The sequence below is a fragment of the Plectropomus leopardus genome, chromosome 3 (assembly GCF_008729295.1).
Source record: "Plectropomus leopardus isolate mb chromosome 3, YSFRI_Pleo_2.0, whole genome shotgun sequence".
Lineage (NCBI taxonomy): Eukaryota > Metazoa > Chordata > Actinopteri > Perciformes > Serranidae > Plectropomus > Plectropomus leopardus.
Genome location: NC_056465.1, coordinates 34,534,161 through 34,553,792, shown reverse-complemented (window position 1 = coordinate 34,553,792; position 19,632 = coordinate 34,534,161). Strand labels below are relative to the sequence as shown.

At 40.2% G+C, this 19,632-nt stretch overlaps 1 protein-coding gene across 1 annotated transcript in view; it reads left to right on the top strand.

Moving 5' to 3' along the window:
* The window catches only part of LOC121940998 (LIM domain containing preferred translocation partner in lipoma), a 185,512-nt gene that overhangs the window by 134,527 nt on the left and 31,353 nt on the right, over positions 1-19,632 (top strand). Inside the window, 1 exon segment of the mRNA XM_042483690.1 lies at positions 2,659-2,755. Within this exon segment, the coding sequence (XP_042339624.1) occupies positions 2,659-2,755 (97 nt within the window).

Genomic DNA, 19,632 nt, shown 5'->3' with positions numbered 1-19,632 from the left:
CACTTGGAGCTGAACCAACTTGTGTATTGTAAATATATGTTTAATCACACATAATGTTAAAAAAATGATGTGAAGACTAAAGTGGGACCAATTAGCAGCAACACTTTCTTTAAATAGACTGCAGTAAATACAGTGTTTGTCTATTACCCCGTCATTTAACTTAAAGGGAAAGTTCGCCCCCAAAATGAAAAGTCAGTCATTAGCCACTCACCCTCATGATGATGGAAATGAAGTGAAGTTTTATCATCCACAAAACACTGACAGAGGTTCACCGGGAAAAGGCGTTTATCTCCCAACAATTGAAGCAAATGGTGACCAGGATTCAAACTTAAAAAAAAATACAGAATAAAACAACAAAGTGTCTCCATGCTGCTCGTCTGAAGTAATCCAAGTGACCTGAAGCTCCAATGTAACAAGGTGTTTTGAAAAACGTCACTGGTTTCGTGTTTTTAGCCTTGTTTTCTCCTAGTGTTGGAGCCGCGTTCACGTGTGCACGCCTGTGCAAGACCAACGAGAGCTCACGGTCCCTGCACGCCAATGTTTACATGATACCCAGAAGTCTCCTTGGTTAAAAACTTACATAAGCCAACATAATATTTTGCTTCACAAGAAGAAAACGCAATTGGATTTTGATCAGAGAATATGGAAAAAAATTGTGGGGGGGCAATGCTTGCTTCAGCAATGCTTTATTTTTTATCTTTACCCCGCAGCGAATCACTCTTCATGAGTGCACCTGCGCTGTGCCTAAAGAAGCTATACTGTATACCATTGTGTTGTGCTCTTTACAACTGGCTGTGAAAACTGTGCACTGCATGCTTTTGCTAAATGGTCTTTTCTGTGAGTCAGCAGACATTTGCACTGGTTGGTTTTATATATAATCTCTCCAGGGGCTGGTTCTTTCTTTTCTGTGTACATAAAGGTGTAAAAAACGAAACGAAACGAATAATGTACAGAACGACCAAAAATTGTCTGAGCTGATTTCTATGGAGTAATTTTAGTTAATTTTAGTAGATTGGGGAAAAAAAGCTCTTGATATATATCCTTGCTCTTAATTTTTTTATTGAATCCCTTTTTTTCCCTTCATTTTAAAATTCTGTTGAGTTTCACAAAAAAAGATAATTGACAAATCACTTTACAATTATGCACAGCTTTGCCTGCCAACCAGCTCTGACAGCTGACTGCCATCCCATGATGCAGTGATGCTCAGAATTTTTTTAAAAAATAATAATAAATATAATAATAATAATAATAATAATAATAACAATTTTTAACAATTAAAACAATTAAAAATAAAAACTTTAAAGTGTTTTGTTTTTAATTTCAGTGAGACTTTTACCTGATTAAGTTCAAATATATTAACGGAAAAAGCATTGTTGAATTTACACCTACTTTCTTTCTATTCCTGAAACTTTGACTGACACACACACAATGAGTCAAATGAATGAAAATTACGTGCATACAAATGTACTCATCAATAACACCAGAAGTCACGATCTGTAATTACTCTTTCATTCTGAATACAAAAACATTTTCTCACTCAATGTCTTATTGACAAATCTGATTCCTTTATGTGTCACAGTAAACCGCGGATGAATAAATACAAAACCGGATCGGTGGCGACCATCCACCCTGCTCCCAGACGTCACAATTAGGAACACCTCAAAGGTCAGCTCAGATCTGAGCCCGCGTTACAATATTGAAAATCAAATCTACTGTAAAGATCCAGCCGGCCCCAGATCTAGGGAAGGTCATCCGAGTGTCACTGATTTCTGAAAAAGCTCAGCCGCGCAGCACGAAAGGAGTCAAGTTCAGGCCTCCAGGGTGTCTGCAAAGGACACACACCTGTGACGGGATTGTGCCGTGAGCCGGGGCTGGAGGCTGGGGGGGGATGGGGGATTTCTGCTGCTCTGCGGATGATTGGCAGAAAATGTCAGGCACGACACGTCAACCCCATACAGACACACAGCGGGAAGATGTCAGAGACTGCATGATAAGAGGGAGGCCGGGCTCACAAGGAAAGGAAGGAAGTGGCATCTTCAGAGAGTTATGTCATCCTTCTGAAATCTCTCACAGATTAGGCCTCGACACAGCTCACACCTAAAGTCTTTTGTGCTCCGAGTGCGAAAAAATAGCTATCTCCTGACCTATCACCCAAATGCACAAGACTTAAAAAGCAGCTTCCCTCTAATGTTTGCCTCCCCTTTTCCTTCTGTTATCATTATTTTTTTCCAAAAATACAAGGATTAGTCAGGGTCACACTTTTTTCCACATGCTTGTATTGCACAGAAGGATATGCACAACCTTCTGGGCTGCACACCACTGGGGCCTGAGCCAGGGTCAGATATCTCAGAGGAGGGAGGCAGGCTGAAGACCGTCCGCTGCATTTTAATTACACTCAATGTGTTTTGTTTGACCTTGAGAGAGCGCTTCATCCTGATTTATTGAAGTCAGGTTTTTGTGAATCTTTAAGTCGAACCTGGACGTTTTTTTTTGTAAAGCAATATATCCTTGCAGTTTTAAGCAGCATTTGTAAGTCACTGAGCGCAGGTGACATTCATCAGGGAGCTGGAAATAAATGCAATAAACCGCTGAAAATGTTCCTCATTACCTCGCTCGGCTTTGTGAATCACAACTATGTTCCTCTCTCTGGTTTTTCAGGGCAGCGCTCCGATGGCCCACCCCGAGGACGAGCTGGAGCGCCTGACCAAGAAGATGCTGTTTGACATGGACCACCCACCATCTGAGGAGTATTTTGGTAAGAAAGATCATCTCTCACACACACATACGGTAACTATTGTGCTTCTTCTCAGAACATATTGTGACATGCCACAGTAGGAAAAACCACAGTAGGCGTTAATGATGAAATTAACCCATAAAGGCCTAGAGCAATTTTTGGCGGCGCCTGACCCCCTGTATTGATTTTTTAACCCTTTCTAGCAGTCAGCATCAAGTGCCATACATCATTTGATTCAGGAGGACTTGAAGTTTCAGTCTGGCTCACTTAAAGTCATATTTAATACTGGCTCTGTCTGTTAATGGATTAATTTAACCGAATTTTAAAACATTTTTGTCGTTTTGGACTGCTAAATGAGTTTTGATCTACATCTCAGCTTTCCTCAGCAAGTTACAATTATAAGGTTATCCTCTGCGTTTTCAGTGAAAAACGCGTTCCAACATTTTATATGCTGAAATTCTCAACTTAACATAACTTTCTAAAGCATGTTGATATAATTCGCTGTTTAAAAGTTATTAATTACCATTATGAATCCCAGTCACCATTCGCTTCTATTGTTTGGGAGATGAATGCGACTCCTTTTCCAAGTGAAACTCCGGCAGTTTTTTGTGGACTGTAAAACTTTGCCTGACTTTCTGTCAGCATGAGGGTGAAAGGATAATGACTGATTTTCATTTTGGGGTGGACTGCAGTTGGGATTTATACAAATCATCTTTTGACATTAATGATTTGTATAAATCCCAACTGCAGTAAATGACGTCAAACAAAATGTTTACTGTCTGAGTTTTCAAGTCTGGATACTACATCTTTTCCACATTACAGTGTTTCCGCTTGTTTATCAAACTAGTCACAGATATACAGCAGCAAAAGGCTGTTTCTGTAGATAACAGACCAAATAAATAGAGGCAACATTATGTTTTTCATATAGGCAGTATACAGTGTTGTCAAAATATCACATTTTTAAAAAAATACTGAACTGCAATTTAATGAGTAAATCCCTGTAGATATCCTGTCAGAAATAATGTTTAAAACATAGTCAGATGGAAAAAAACAACACCATATCTTGAGTTTGGTCAAAGAAAAATGGATTAAGCAAACATTCAAAAGGCACAAAAGGAACTATTTACTTTTAAACCCACTGACTATAATCTCCATGTAAAAGCTTCCCGATCCACTGTCATCTTATGTCTGCAGTAATTAAGACGAATGTTTCTTGAGTACATGCATGAAGCATTTCAATAGCTGTCGCCGAGCACTGACGTCACGAAAAACCACAACTTATCATTGAGATCTAACAAGCTCTCACTCACTCCTAATGACCCGCTGCTTGTTACTAATTGATTTTCCCCTCCACCTCAGCCTCCCCCTGCTCTACTTTGTGCCTGTTATGTGTGACATATTGTAGTGATGCGAGTCTGCTCTGTGTTGTGTTGGGGAGGCTCCCTGAGTCATACACTTCAGAGCTCCGTCGCCAAACAAAAGCATATGATCATTTCTGCTACAAGTGGTTCTGTGTCGCCTGTGACACGGCAACAGTCACTTCACAGTGTGGCATTCATTGGTGAGAGTAGCAAAGTGGCTAAAATTAACCCGTGAGTCACTGTTTGATTCAATGTTACACTAATAGTGAGAACAGCTCTGCAGGCACACACACATTTATGATTCAGAGGCAATCCCTGAAAACGTTGGTGCAGGTAGCAACAATCTCATTATGAGCTTTTCTGATCGCTGTGACATTATGTGAAACTAAGAGGCGAAACAGTCTGAAGAACTGTCAGACTGTAGACAACAGTGGACAGAGTTTAACGCCTGGACACACTTCATGCATGAGCAGCGCGTGACGGCAACTTTGCCAAACTGCAGCGTCTTGCACACTCGTGGTGTTCACGCAGGCAGCACTGTTGCTGCGACGCTTATTTCCACAATTAAAAGCACATTTTGCACTCATTTATGAAGTCATGCAAGTTCCTACATTGTCAACAACATGGTCCTGCAAGTATTTCACACTAAAATGCCTTGTGTCAACAACTGATAGGATTCTGTCGACAGAAACGTTGCAAGAGGCCTTTTATTTTGAAAGAGAAAAAGGAAAGTTTGAGTAAAACAGATATACTTGTATTTCCTCATGTCTGTGACCATAGACTGTATATAAAGATGGACAACATGACAGCTCCCCCAAAATGTTACTTTAAAATCCGGATCGCCCCCTGGTGTCTGACTGCAGTATAGGTCATAGAGCCCGCCCCTCCAGGTTAGTGAATACAACATAGACCAAACTATAAACTCAAAGTCCACGCTAAATACGTTTTTCCCAAAGATGATTTCTGTTGCTGAAGGTAGTTCTCATCCTCCGGATGTTTGTACAAGTGACATTTTTATGATAAGTTCAGTTTTAATGAGTTATTTAATTCTATAAAAAGTTTAGAGCCACAAGCAAAGATATCGCCACGTTTCTGTTACGATGGTCATTCTTTATACAGCATAGCCCAAAATCGCACAATGTACACCGGGCTTTAAAGTAGAAGTGGCTATGGTCACCTGTGGCTCCAAACCAACATGATGGGGATGACCAAAATGCCGAACTTCAGGCTTCAAAAGAGTTGTCCACAAAAAAAATGTCAGCTAAGTCCACTTCTTTTATACAGTCTGAAGTTGTCCAAAACTCCTGGTTTTGCTACAAACCAAACCAAAGCCACATTTAGGAATAAACCAATGTGGGACAGTGGGTTAGGTTTCCTAGATTAGCCCACCCAGTGACCCACAAAGTTAGTTTTGTATCACAAGAACAATGTTTTTTGGAAAATGGCTGGAGGCTGCAGACTTCGGTGCAGGTGTGTGTGATACAGACGAGGTTAAGCCAGTATTCGTCTTATCTGTTGATTTGGTGGTGTAGACACAGCAGCAGATCCACCAGTCTGGGAAGCAGACCTCAAGGTAGAGTCTCAAAACTATATCAGTGTGATCAAAGGATAAGACGTGACTCCTGCTCGGGGTATAATGAGAAGGAGAGATAAAGGCTTTGGACAGATGAAACATCCCGATTTTGATAAAACTCTGAATCTTGTTTGATTGTCCAGCGCTATTTTTTTTACAGTATTTCTCTTCTTTTTTTTCTTCCTCTGAAGATATTTAATTTTGTTCTCATTTAAAAAAAAAAAATTAAAAAATATAACCGCCAGGATTAAACAAAATACCCATTCAATACTATTTCGCAAAATAGGATTCAAAAGAGAAGGATTCTGTGCATTTATATTTCATTTTCTATTTTTCCCGCCCTCTGTACCCTCCGCTGCCAGCGTGCCAGCCCTCTGCTGCTCTCTTCTCTAGCCTTTAATCCCCTTTGCCCTGGAATTAATTCCCATGCCCATTAGATACCTCACTCAATACATTCAATAGGACTCTGAAGCTGGCTTTATATCAGCACATAATCGCACAGCACACCCATGATAGCATGTGTAGGTGTATTATAGCTACAGGGACGTGTATTTAACCAGTATTAAGGGATATTCGGCTTCACGTTGGTGCACACTGATGTAAAGACCTTAATTGGTCCACATTAGACGTAGGTCAAATGGATCTGCTGGCTTAAGCAAAGTGTAGTCATTTTTTACAGAGGCCCTCAAAGCCTTGTTGGCCTAATTTTTTGGGTGAATGCAGTCCTGACTTGAACTCTGTGTACTGCTATACCATGCATGCAGTTGCCACTATAAGGCTGAGTGGCTGAAGGCTAGTGAAACAAGGACATGGGAGTTGAGAAATGGGTCATATGTGAGCTGAGGTAGCCAGAACAAGTTAGGGATAGCGTGTGCGTCCCCAGCTGACAGCGGCTGGCTGTTACTGGAGTGGAGTGAGGTGGGGGGGGAGTGTGTATTTGTGTGTGTGTGTGGAGGGAGCGAGGAGGGTCATCTTTGTGGTTAAACAAGCGACAGCTGAATTCACTGAGAGATAGAAAGAGGATGAGGGCAGGAGCCTGACTGCAGGGACTCATTAGGAGGAGAGTTCAAGCACAGGCACATGCCGTTCTGCAAATCCACTGAGTCCCCGTCCTCCCCCGCTGAATAATGTACACATCACCAACACGGTAACTTTAGTCCGGCGTTTTTCTTTACTGTATATGCAAAGCTGTGGGATTATCAGTCCCAGAGCATAAGACTTTTGTAATTACAAGGAATCTAATGGCACACAAGCCTCTTCTCTCTTCTTTTTTATTTTTTTTGTTGGGGTACAGGAAGTTGGAACCCTAAGGCTAGTAATTTAACAAGATTAATCAAAGTGGGGCTGCGATCTCTACAAGCTACTGGACTGGATCATTGTCTTCCTATAGCAAAGTTTTTATTGGTGTCACTAATGTCTGTGATGAGCTTGTCAGCTGAAACAGCTCTGCAGAGTTTTCATTGGTCCAGAGGGGGTTAATTGAATTGAATTAACGTTACACTGCGGCTCTGTGATGTCACAGATTCAGTATCTGTAGTTACACAACATTATCATGCTCTTTTTGGTTTAGTTTAGTTTGCACATACATGTGTAAGAAAAGACGGTTAAAAAAAAGTTAAAACGTTGTGCAGGGGAGGTTAACCCTGTGAAGCCCGAGTGTTTCAAAAACATGGGAAGAAAGCAATGAGCAACTTAAGAAACTAAAAAGTGCCTCAAAAAATTAGCAAGATTTTAGTCAAAAAGTAAAAAGGAGTAACTTTAGTAAAAAATGAACTTACCTGAAATAAGCCCCAAAAAAATAAAAGAAAAAAAAACTAATTATAATGTAAAAAAAAAAAAAAAAAAGACCCCCCCCCCCCCCCCCAAAAAAACCCTGAAAATAAATATAAAGGAACAATAATTTAAAAACAAACAAGGTAATTACCTTGTTTGTTACCCCAAAAATGTAAGCTAAAAATAATGATAATAGTGTAAAAAAAAAAAAAAAAAAAGTAAATTGCCCCCAAAAAAAGTAAAAACAAACAAAAACACAAAACAAAAACCTGAAAATAAGTATAAAGGGATAATATTAAAAACAAATTATTTAATTGCCTTAAAAATGCTAAAATATTAAATGAATATGCTTATTTATTATCTATAATAATAATTTTAAAAATGTAAACAGAACTTGATATTTCCCCTATTTTCATTTTTGTTTTTTTGGAGAATTTTCCAATTCTTAAATTTATTCATTTCTTTTTTGAAGGACATTTCTTGCCAAGTTGCTCATTGCTCTCTCCCTATGTTTTAAAAAATCTAACCAATTTATTCAGGTTTTCAAAGGGTTAAAACCAAAAATGGCTTATGGAGATACCTCTGTTATTAAAAGATTGCATAACTGATCAACATTTCAAGTCAAAGATGTAATCAAAAATTAATGAAAATGTACAAATGACCATAATTTGTGTTTACAAAGTGAAATGCATCAGAAATGAATCAATGAAGTGCTGTGAATCTTTGCAAATTAAAGTCCTTTTTTGGATGTAACAACAACATCAGTGTGGGAATTACACCAGCCACGGCAATGAAGACTTTTTTTTTCGTGTGGCACATAAAAAGCAGCCGTTCTCAAATGCGAGCACTCCTCAAAAAAACCTGAAAATTGTGCAGTATAAAAGAACGTCTTTTCTTGCGAGAAACCCAGTTTGTGAGCCAGAAATTCCTCCTGTGATTGAAGCATCTTTGAAAAGCAACTGATTAGTCCTGATTTAGAGTTCCAGATTAGATTTGAGTAATCTGAAAGAGCCTTTTCTCCAAATGTCATCATCCGTCATATTTAATCCACTTAGGTTGTGCGTAGGTGTACTGTGTTTGTGGAAATCTAATAAGACACAGCTACTCAGCTTGCAGTACAGATGCCTTGGCATTTGTGCATCAGAGGGAACTTACAATATTTTGTCATCACTACATTTCTGTCAACCAAAACCAGGACATAAAGCTGAATAATTGAAAGGATGAGATGCTCTGCATTATTTACAATTAGTGATGATGATAGTTATGCAGTGTAGTTCATTCTGCCGCAGAGAATCTGCTTTTTATTCCTTTTTTTTAAAATGACAGGTTGAGAATTCAGTCATGTGATCCCTGATGTTCAGTGTATAGAATTAAAAACGATGTGAAAATTTAATACCCAATCAATATTTATGTGATTTTCCAGTGAGATTTTTGAGCCGCGGCATAAATGTTTCGGTAATGTCATTATCAGATGGCGGAGAGATCGTCATCGGAAATAAACAGAGAGATTCATTTGGGCATACTGTACTCCACGCAGGACTCGGAGCTGTCGGGAAAGCCTTTCCTCCTGGTTTGAGCTAGCCTTTGTTTTATGATAAGAGCCGGAGAAGAAAAGGCAGGCTTTGCCATTTTCCCTCATAATGTCAGCTGGAGGAGCCCTCATAATTTATAAGACACCTCGCATGAAATGTTCATGAGGAATCTTGGAAGAGATACAAATGGCAGCGTAGCTCCAGTAACGGTACAGGCCAGAGGAGTCGGAACAGATCAGCTAAGGTAATTGGGTCAGAAAAAGTTTAGGTTCACACAGTGCTCTCGCAGTGCCGAGCTGTTTCCTCCGAACACAACGGAGCTTCATAACTTAATGTATTAATAGGCTTCCAGTTTAGACAGCTTTGTGCATTGTCTAAGATGCTCCGGTGGAATTCATTTGCATATTACTGAGGTCGCCCTCAGCAACCTCTTAGGAGTTTGCTTTTAGATGTGCCTCTACATGTCATAACAAGTGGGATGTGTGTCAGAGTAAAACCTTTCTGCTGGCTTAAAAAGACGACCCCCCCAACCTCCTCCACCCCGCTCCCCCACCACGCTCCACCTCCACAGTCTCCAAATGCCTTTGGCCAACCATCTCCCCCATTACACCTAAGTGTTTCTGTTTAGTGCATGAAGGTGTACCTTAAAGTCGTCTTTATTTGGAGTGTAGAAAGAAACAAAAGCTCTCCTAAACATGCAGGTACAATGTGATAACACACTCGCATTTATAGATGTTTTCATACATGTGATGCAGCTCAAAGTGCTTTACATTAAAGCTACAGTTGGCAGCTTTTATAAATCAAGTTTTTTTCATAATTGCTGAAACCGTTAATATACCTGCACATGAGACAATCTGTGAAAACATCATATTCCTCTGCCTGCTCGTAGCGCTACAAATAGCCTTACTGCACATAAGTAACCAGTTGCAGAAGCTCTTGTTTTTATTTCGGCGCACGTGTTAACAGTTAGAGCAACCACACTTTCGACACGAGCAGCTGGACATCGTACAAACTGTCATTGCTCACAGTCATAAAAAGATACAAATATTTATTTTTAACTCAACAGTAGGCGGGTTTCCATTGCAGATTTGTGCAAATATTTTAGAATTGTCGATAAAACACAATTGCGAGATGACTGTGTTTCAACTGAATGATTTTATGTCACTTCTCTGGCGATAACACTCAAGAAGCATGGCGATGGATGTTCAGAACATTAGCAGGTTTATCTCTATAGCAGCACCCATTATTTCCAATTGAGGCGACATAGGCGTTATGCAAACGATAATGGAAAGGCAAGCCCCTCATACGTGGGAGCGGCCACGTATGAGGGATTTCGGGAAGGTGATAGTCAAACGATTTCACAGAGAAATTGTGGATTCAAAACTTCTGGATGATCCGCTCAACTTTCTCAGAGTTATGTGATGCAGTAACAGCTCTTGTAGCTCCGGCTGCATCATGAGGGAGCCAGTTCCTACTGACAAGCACACAGACACAGCATCATGTGACCTATGAAAGAGAGAAATGTTTTTTTCCATTGCAGTTTTCCTAAATATGGCTTTTTTGAAATCGCCTGAAATACCACCTCATGCGAGTGTACAAACATTTAACAAGTTAAATGGGGGTTTTGTCTAAATTGACGTGTTTCTTTTTCAGTTTGCACAATATGAGGGTAAATGGAGAAATACCTACTTCCTGTTTCCATTTCAAACAAAAGACTTCTGACGACATTTCTATTGACATTTCAGTAACACAAGGCTTTTGATGGCAAAATATTTGCATAAATGTTGTATGCAGTGGCCCCTTTAAAATGTGGAATATCGGCTTTTAACTACAGGAATACAGTACTCATAGCAGCAGCAGCAGCAACACTGTCTAAAAAGTGCTGTAAAAGTTACCAATTGTATGTGTAAGTTGTAAAATAAAGGTCTTTAAAGTTATAATCTTTAAGATTTAAGGTATTATTTATGGTCTGCATTTTTTCCAAAATAACCATTCAATGTATTTACATCCTTTAATTACCTCCCTATATAGTAGGTTTTATATACGTTAGTGGCGGAGTCCGCCATTCCCACCCTAAATTCCAGTTGTTTAACTGTGCACAAAGGATTCATAGGAAATGATGCATCCATGTAATCTAGGGTCACTGTTTTTAATTAAATCTCATTGATGTCGGCCTCAGAGTTAACTGTTGACTCTCCTGCAGCTGTTACAGAGTTCCTGCTAATGCTGACCCAACATTCCCGACTGCAGCTGCTTCAAATTAAAAGCATTCGACTGGCATTAAAATAGAGTGGCTTTCTACAAAACACAACAACACATGCAGCATGAAATCAGATCATGGTCGCAATTTGAATTGACTGACTTCTTCATTAAAACAACGTGACTTTATTTGGCTGCTCTGTAAACAATTACACCACTGTCTCTTGAATTCCTCTGAGTGCTGTCGTGTTAAACAATGCCACAGTAACCACAGGTTTTAGCCAGATCAAAACAGATCACAGTAAAACTCCAGACAACAGAGTGACGTGTAGTTATATAGTTAAAGGGACAGTTCAGCCCCAAAATCAAAAATACATATTTTATCTCTTACCTGCAGTGCTTATGGACGGTGTTATTTATCAAACTAGATTGGCACTCAGCTCGACGTGCTCAAAGTGACAAAAAATGTATTTAAAAACACACAGTTACAGTTGTGCTACAGTTATGTCTCTTTCCAGATATCATGACCCAGTTACTCAAGACAATCCACAGACCTTGTTGTAAGCAGTTTCATAAAGGAACCATTTTCTTTCTATCAAACTACACCCGCCAATAGTATCACTGCACAAAGAGAAGTGTGCATCTGCTCCTAGACAACAGACCAGTGCTTGTGACGGCTCAGGATGTCCTCAGCTGGGCCGTAACGTTAGCTGGCAGTAGATGCATGCTTCTTCTGCGCAGTGATACGGTTGGCGGGTGTAGTTTGGTTGCTCACAATAAGGTCTGTGGATTATCTTGAGTCTATGAGATTTTTCCATTGGATTTTGGATTATTATGGAAAATGGTCTTTGTAGAGAACAAATGTTTATGATACTTACACGTGTTGTTCGCAAAATAATCTCCACAAAGGAACAGAGTTTGGAGGATTTTTGGAGCCTATATGTAAAAAAAATAGCTATCATTAGGCTGTAAAAGTTATATGGTTGCATCACCGGCGCTACGAGGCTGTGAAACTGTATTCGGCATGATGACGTTCATTCAGCCACTTGTTAACAACTGCCGATTTTAAGAGTAGGGTAATTACTGAGGTATTATATGTCCTAAAAGTCTTTTCAGTTTATGTTAACCACAGACTTTATCTAACCCCATTGACTTTGAGTCGAGGGAACCAGGAGGGGCCGGTTCCTGGTTTTAGGACTCATTACTTAAATTCTCTATAACATGTTTAATAATCTTTGGTATTTTATTCAGTTTTGACCTTTACCTTAAATATGATCACAGTTGATTGGTGTTTGAACTTGACTCCAGTTTTTCCCACAATAATCTCCTCACAGGCCCTTTAGTTTGAAAAGTCAGTTTCCTCTTTCACTATGAGAGGATATCGCCCAATCACAGTGCCTGGCTCTTTGTTGTACTGTGCTGTACTTTATATGTATGTTGCAGAGATCACTATGAGACAGAGGAGCATAATGCGGCTGGAAGGAGGTCAGCGACCACCCAGGGGCAGGGGGGGCATCATACGAGGCAGTCTGGTGACATGGCAACTAGTCTAAATCCCATGCATCACTATACCACCTACAGTGGATTATCATGTACGACTGCAAAAGACTAGATTATACGACACAATAGCCGCGGCTGATCCATCATAGCTGCTTTTATAAGAGCAGTGCAGTATGTATGTCAGTGTGAGGCTGCGGATTTGACTTCCAAGACGCCCTTTTCTCATGTAAATAACGCCGCTTTGATTGTAAATCTACGAATATGTCAGACTGAAGACACAAAAGCCTTCGCCTCTGTTGAAACTATAATTCTGTTCTTTTATGAATGAGATCTTAGCGTTTTTTCTGCTATGTCATCATCCTGCTTGTAATTGGTCACATGGTTGTTTTCAATACTTCATTATATTTGTTACTATTTTGAGCAGTGGGGGCAGTTTCATAAAACATGAAGTAGTTTTTTTTTTTTCTAGCATAGTTTATGGGCGCTCTTTGCCATTTCTGTTCTCTCATTATCTCGTCCCAGCACTGCCGCTGACCTCGCAATGCTGCTTTCTAGTTTCTCAGCTGATGCAGTGTGCCAGCATGGGGCTTCTCTTCCCGGCGACAGAAGCCCGCTTTTTGGCAGCGGTTCACGTGAGGTGACCACCCCCTCCTTCTGCTCTCAGCCCCCCCCCCCCCCCTCTATTCCCCCTCCCCCTCCTCCCCCCCCAGGCTCGGCGCTTGCTACCCTGCCTCGTTGAGACAGCTCCACTGAGGCTTGCAAGATCAGCTGCCGTGCGAGCCCAGCTGAGGCTTCCGGGCACTCACGTTGCTAGATTTCATTTGTGAGTGAGCGTTTGACCTCGGGAATGAGTAGACATCCGCATGCTCATGCACGCAAACGCAGACATAGTTACAAGCACACGGGTGCGCACGGATAAACAGCGTACAAACACACACACGGACATCTTTGAACTCGCAGCTTGCCTGCATATTGTGCTGCACACACACTCACCTGTTCCCTCCCTCTCTTTCTCTCTCACCCCATTCGCCAGCCCCGCTCGCTCCCTGGCACCCCTCCATGTCGCTCCTGCCAACCTGCTTCTAAAACATGTAACCTACACTCAGCCCCCCTCGCTCCGCTGCCGCGGGCCCTGACAGGCCGAGCAGTAATGCTTAGTGGCACAGGCTCGCCTATCCTCCATCCTCCACCATCGCCGCAGCAGTTCTGCAGATTGCTATTTGCTGACATTGGGAATGAGATTAAAGGCAGGGGTTAGGAAAGAGGCATTCGGAGATTGAAATGCAGCGATGACAGCTATTTCTCTTGTCATACCAAGGCAACTGAAGGCCACAGCATTGTCAGGCTGCACGGAGGGCAATCTGAAGCAACAAAGTAGATTAACCTGGAGGGGAAAGAGATGAAACGGCACACGAATTGCGGCCTCTGGCTGTTCAGTAGCTGGCGGTTACACTCCTAATGTGTTTGATGCACTTATTTTCTGCTGTTAGCCACTCGCTGACCTATTGTTTATGTCTTTAATTAAGTGTGAAGAAGTTAGCACAGTGTTGTACCTTTGTTGGCACACCTTTTTAAAGGTGTTGCACTAAATTAATGCTTTATTAGAGGGTGGCAACATGCCTAATAAAAATGTGAAGTAGAGCAAGAAATTTTGTTGCAGCTACATTTCTATTAGCCATATCTGAAAGGTACACTTTGCAGATTTTTGTGTAGATGGACTGCGGTAAACTTCCTCCATCTAACCATCGCCTGGATCTCCCTGTTCCCGTTCCAGTGACACAGTATTTGCAATAAAATCTTATACTGCCAAAGTCTGATCTTTATTCCTAAAGCAAGAAATCTTGTTATTATTTATTAGTAGACTATTAGTATTGCTGATTTTAGGGTTTGAATCATATTTGCGAAAAGTTTTTACTATAGAAAAAAACTCTGTTTTTTGCATATAATTAACATGAAAATATTTAATAAAACAGTTGCATCTTATGCTGAATGGCGCACTTTTCATAATTTGCATCATCCAGCAGAGTTTCACCGGCTCTTCTTGGCTGTTGCTTGAACTACAGGATGTACTGCTGCTTTTTGGTTTTGCCCGTCACCCATCCTACCGCCACGGACACCATGAGTGTAAGAGCAGATCAAGACACAGAACCGCTTCTCTATCTAAAAACTGTGACCAAAATCCAATCAAACGGTAAAACTAGGCATTGCTGATCAAATATAAATTATATGTTACTGCACTGCCTGTGCCTCGCTGTATCAGAATGTCATGTTATCAGAAATGTTTGTTTATTTATTTATTTATTTATTTATGTTTTTGGTTGTTTTCCCTGCTTACTCTATCCTTCAAAAGTACCCTCCACTCCATGTTGCAAGTAATTAAATAAACAAATAAACAAACAAAACAACAATTTTATAGCTGTTACTAAGTAAGAAACAAAATAAATTCGTTAAAAAAAAACAAAAGACATACATAATGTGACTGATATAATAAGGAAGCGGGCCCATATCACATTACAGTTTGCATTGGGAATCTAAACATCGACATATATGACAACAAAGTATAAATGCATTATAACACGGCACATCTACCAATAGTACCTAAAGCTGCCATTCTTGCCAAAAAATTAGTATGCTGTTGCCATATCTCTTTAAATATCCTGACTCTTACATCTTACATTGTAGCAGATTTTATCTAATGGGATGTCGCTTGACAATTCATTAACCCAATGCAATATGGTAGGAGGGTGATCAGATTTCCAGTGGATTGTAATGCACTTCAAAGCAAGATCAATATATTTTTTATGATATTCATCCCAAGGCTCCATTTTGCCCGTGCCAAGAAGACACAAGCAAGCAATTTTATAATATCTGGGCACAGTTCTATAGTATTAATTACAGTATTAGAAAATGTTGACAGCAGATTACACCACAGTTCACTAAAACGTGATAAGAGTAACCCCAGAAACAGAATTTTAGCCTCGTGAAGCCGTTATAGTGAGAGTTTGTAATCAGGTGGGCACCACACTACTTCCTGCACAGTGAAAACAAAGGCCAAAAAAACGGAGATCAATAAAAACCATAAAATTAAGCGGTGCTGTTATATGTATGACTCTGTTACTGCGTGGCCTATTTCTCGCCTCAAATGTTCTCAGAAACATGAATCATCTCATTGTTTTACTGCACTACAAGATTGTCACCCACCAGAGGGAGCATTTATTGGTCTGATGTGTTGCAATGCATGCTGGTAGTTGTAGTTTTTCCATCTCTTGAGCAAAATCAATGTCCTTTTTCTCAGTTATGTCTGGTTATGAAGCACCAATTTCAAAAGCATTTGCACCTTTCTACTGCAGAGACAGCCTAGTTTTATGTGTAGACCCTTTTTATGTTGGTGAAATACTTTTTTAAATCAGCTCTGATAATTTTAGGGCCATCTGCAGTAAATATTGAGACGTTGAATGATTGTTGTTTAAACGTCTTCTCAAAACAACCTGTTATGGTTAAAAAATGGTTCCGAAATGAAAGTTACATTACGTCCTTCCAGAGCGCCCGTGTTGAAATTAGAGCTGGGTGATAAATGATAACGATATCAATCGCGATATTACCTTTTTCTCGATTGAAATATGAACGCATTCCAGCCATGTCAGCTCGGCTCTCATTCTCTGCCAGTGTCTCTGAATGTCCACTCGCTTTCATTTTTCGCCAGTGTCTCCGCCAATGTCTCCACCGGTGTCCACTCCACTCTCATTCTCTGCCGGTGTCTCCATCAGTGTCTCCGAATGTCCGCTCCACTGCACTCTTCACATCTCAGCCTTTCATACCCTCAATGAAAAACAAACATAAAGAAGTTATCGGTATCTTATCAGCCACGAGAAGCTGGAAATCGAGTCGAAAATCGGTTGAAATAATCATTATCTTGCTTCACTGGCTATGATATCTTCATCTCTCACTCAGGAGTCAAAGAGAACCTTTAAGCTTGACAGAAATAGTGATTTGATGTATATTGTGATATATATTGACATCAACTGACATGAAAAAAAATATTGTGATAAGACTTTTCTTTATATCGCCTAGCCCTAGTTGAAATACAACATCAACGTGACCAAAAAGCAAAATAACCTGGTCATTTAGCACCAGTATCTGTGTCTTTTTACTGCATAGACAGCTCGGTTTTATGCGATGACCCTCTTTATATCAGTGAATTATTTCTTTAATGCATTCCTTGTCGCATCATTGTGTTGTTGATAGTGAAACATATGCAGCAGTTGAACGTGTTGTCTGTTTTTACCACCACATCTATCGGATATTTTAATCCAAGCACAAAACTTTAGTTGAAGTCCCAAAATGGATTTTGTGGTTCTTTTATTAGTTTTGGATACGAGCTACAGTTGCCGGCTTTGCCTCTGGGGTTTGCAAGGGTTGCACCAGCAGAATTGTATTCTTTAGTAACATAGTGTGAAAAGTTTGGTCTCCCACAAAAAAGTTCCTTGCGATCCTTCTTTACATGCACGATCTTTGATTTCTGACGATGTAAGATCAAATTGAGCTGCAAGTGTGCTCCCTCTCTGCCTTTCATGCTGCTTCAATATCACGGCGTGAAAAAACAAAGAAGGCAAAGACTGAGGGAAATCTGAAGCGTTCTGCCACTCAACATCCCCCATTCCCAAACAACAGCGTCTCACTGCCACTACAAATACATTAGAAATCAATTATTTATGGAACAGAGTCAGGGCCTCTTTAATCTTTTCCTTTTATCCAATTAAATTGTCTAACCATTCTAAGCCTCTATAGCTCACAGGGAATGTGCTTCTTTAAAAAAAAAAAGAAAAGAAGAAAAGATTTTCTCTTCAGTCCTTCTTTTGACTTTCGATGTAACAGAGAAGAGACACTTCTGAGGGTTGAAGAATGAAAGGAAAGAAAGTGAGTAAAGTGTAAATGAACTCCCCCTCCCGCCCCGTCACCATTGCATTGGTTCTACAGGAACTATTTGAAGTTTTGATATTAAGACTCTGGTTCCATTCCCCGCGCAAAGGGACGCTGGGGAGCGGTGAGGCCTTTCATGATTCCTTTATGCCCAGCTGAAATAGTTCGAAAGTATTTGCGATCATCTCCACAGGGGTAAATACGATGTTGCTTCAATTGCTGTCCTGTATTATTCAAGAAGTCAATTGAAGTAGTGTCTTAAAATTGAAAATGCTCACTTCCTGACGCAGACGTGTGAAATTATTGATGTGAAGCATTGTAAAACGCCCTGCACTTGTGTCTATCATCATACAGTAAGACTGTTAGAGGGAAAAAGTTACAGACGCACTGAGAAGATTTACATTTTTACACTTTGTGGAATCATTTTCTTACCGCACAATGAAGCATGTTATATTACAAAGATGCATCAGAGCTGAATGTGAGACTCAAAGTCTTGAAAGGCGACTTATTATGCTTTTCCTTATTTTCTGTCTTATGTTACAATATGCAGGCTTCCATTAAAAAATGTAGCAATACTTAAGCAATATTTTAGAAATGTCGATAAAACACAATTGGGATGACTGCATTTCCACTGAGTGATGTTATGCAACTTCTTCTTTAGCGATAACATTTCAAGAAGCATGGCGATGGATGTTCAAAACATGAGCAGCTTTATTTCTATTGCAGCCACCGCACCTTCAGTGGGAGCTCGTTATGTGACGCAGTAACAGCTCCTGTAGCTCCTGCTGCATCGTGAGCTGTAGCATCATGTGACCTATAAAAGCGAGAAAAGTGTTTCCAGTGCAGTTTTGCAAAATATGACTTTTTCAAACTGCCTGAAATACCACCTCATGTGAATGTAAAGTCTTTTTTTTTTTCAAAATCAACACGTTTCCATGAGGTCTATTTTATATTTGTAATTTCAAAATCGTATAGGGTTGTTGACAAAGGAAGCAGGGCGATGCTAACTTGTTCATTATCCTGCAGAAGAAAACCTCATCCCTAGAGTACTCTCATTATTGTTTCGGGTTTTATTCTTTATTGTGCAAGTGAAAGACAAGTCAATCAATCATTATCTGAGTGACAAAAATTAATAAGCAATTATTTTGTTAATATAATTATTTTAAGATGAGGCGCTGTCTTAAGTTTTTGAGATCAGAAGGCCAAACACTCTGGTTTTGTAATAGTAAACTGAATATATTAATATTTGGGACTGTAGGTGAGGGAGAACACCAGCTGTCAAAATTTGTCATCTTTGGTTGTAATAGGAAATCCTTATAGATATTTTGTAGTCCAGATGATTAATTAAGTAATCAAAAGAAACTAAATCATGTCTGTCGTGACATACTTCACAGTGCTTTAAGACTCTTATTTTAAATTGTTTGTTTGCTGTATATATTGAGCAATAAAAAAGGCCTACAGTGTTCAGAGGGCGACTGTAAGCAGCCCTCAGCTGCTCTTTCTTACATGATCATGTGAATTCATGTGTGGGCTGCTGATGTGTGCATGCAGCATGGCATGACATGTCTGCGGGAATGCATACACTGTACGATACATGTGTCTGTGTTTGTATGTACTCGTCTACATGTGTGGTATGTCTGGTGCAAAGAGATTTTTTTTAACTGTGTATATGTGTGTGTGTGTGTGTGTGTGTGTGTGTGTGTTGGGGTAAAACTGTGTACACTGTACACACAGCCGCGCACAAATAGCTCCTGAGGGCCCTCGCGATCACAGACTGCCAAAAGGAAAAGGATTTCCGAGAGGTTTCCTTCTCGCTATTTAAAGTGGGAGCCCTGTGGGACATGTTTGGCATTCTCATCCACTCACTGAAGATGGCCTGTGATCTGAAGCCACTAACAGGCTCGGCGTGCGCCGTCTCTGTCTCTCGCTCACTCTCTCTCCCTTTCTCTTTCCCTCTGGCTCTCTGAAGTGATTACCCTGCTTGTGATTCCACTGACACCCACATGTCCCCCCGAGACGTGCCTTCACTAGTTTGTTTAA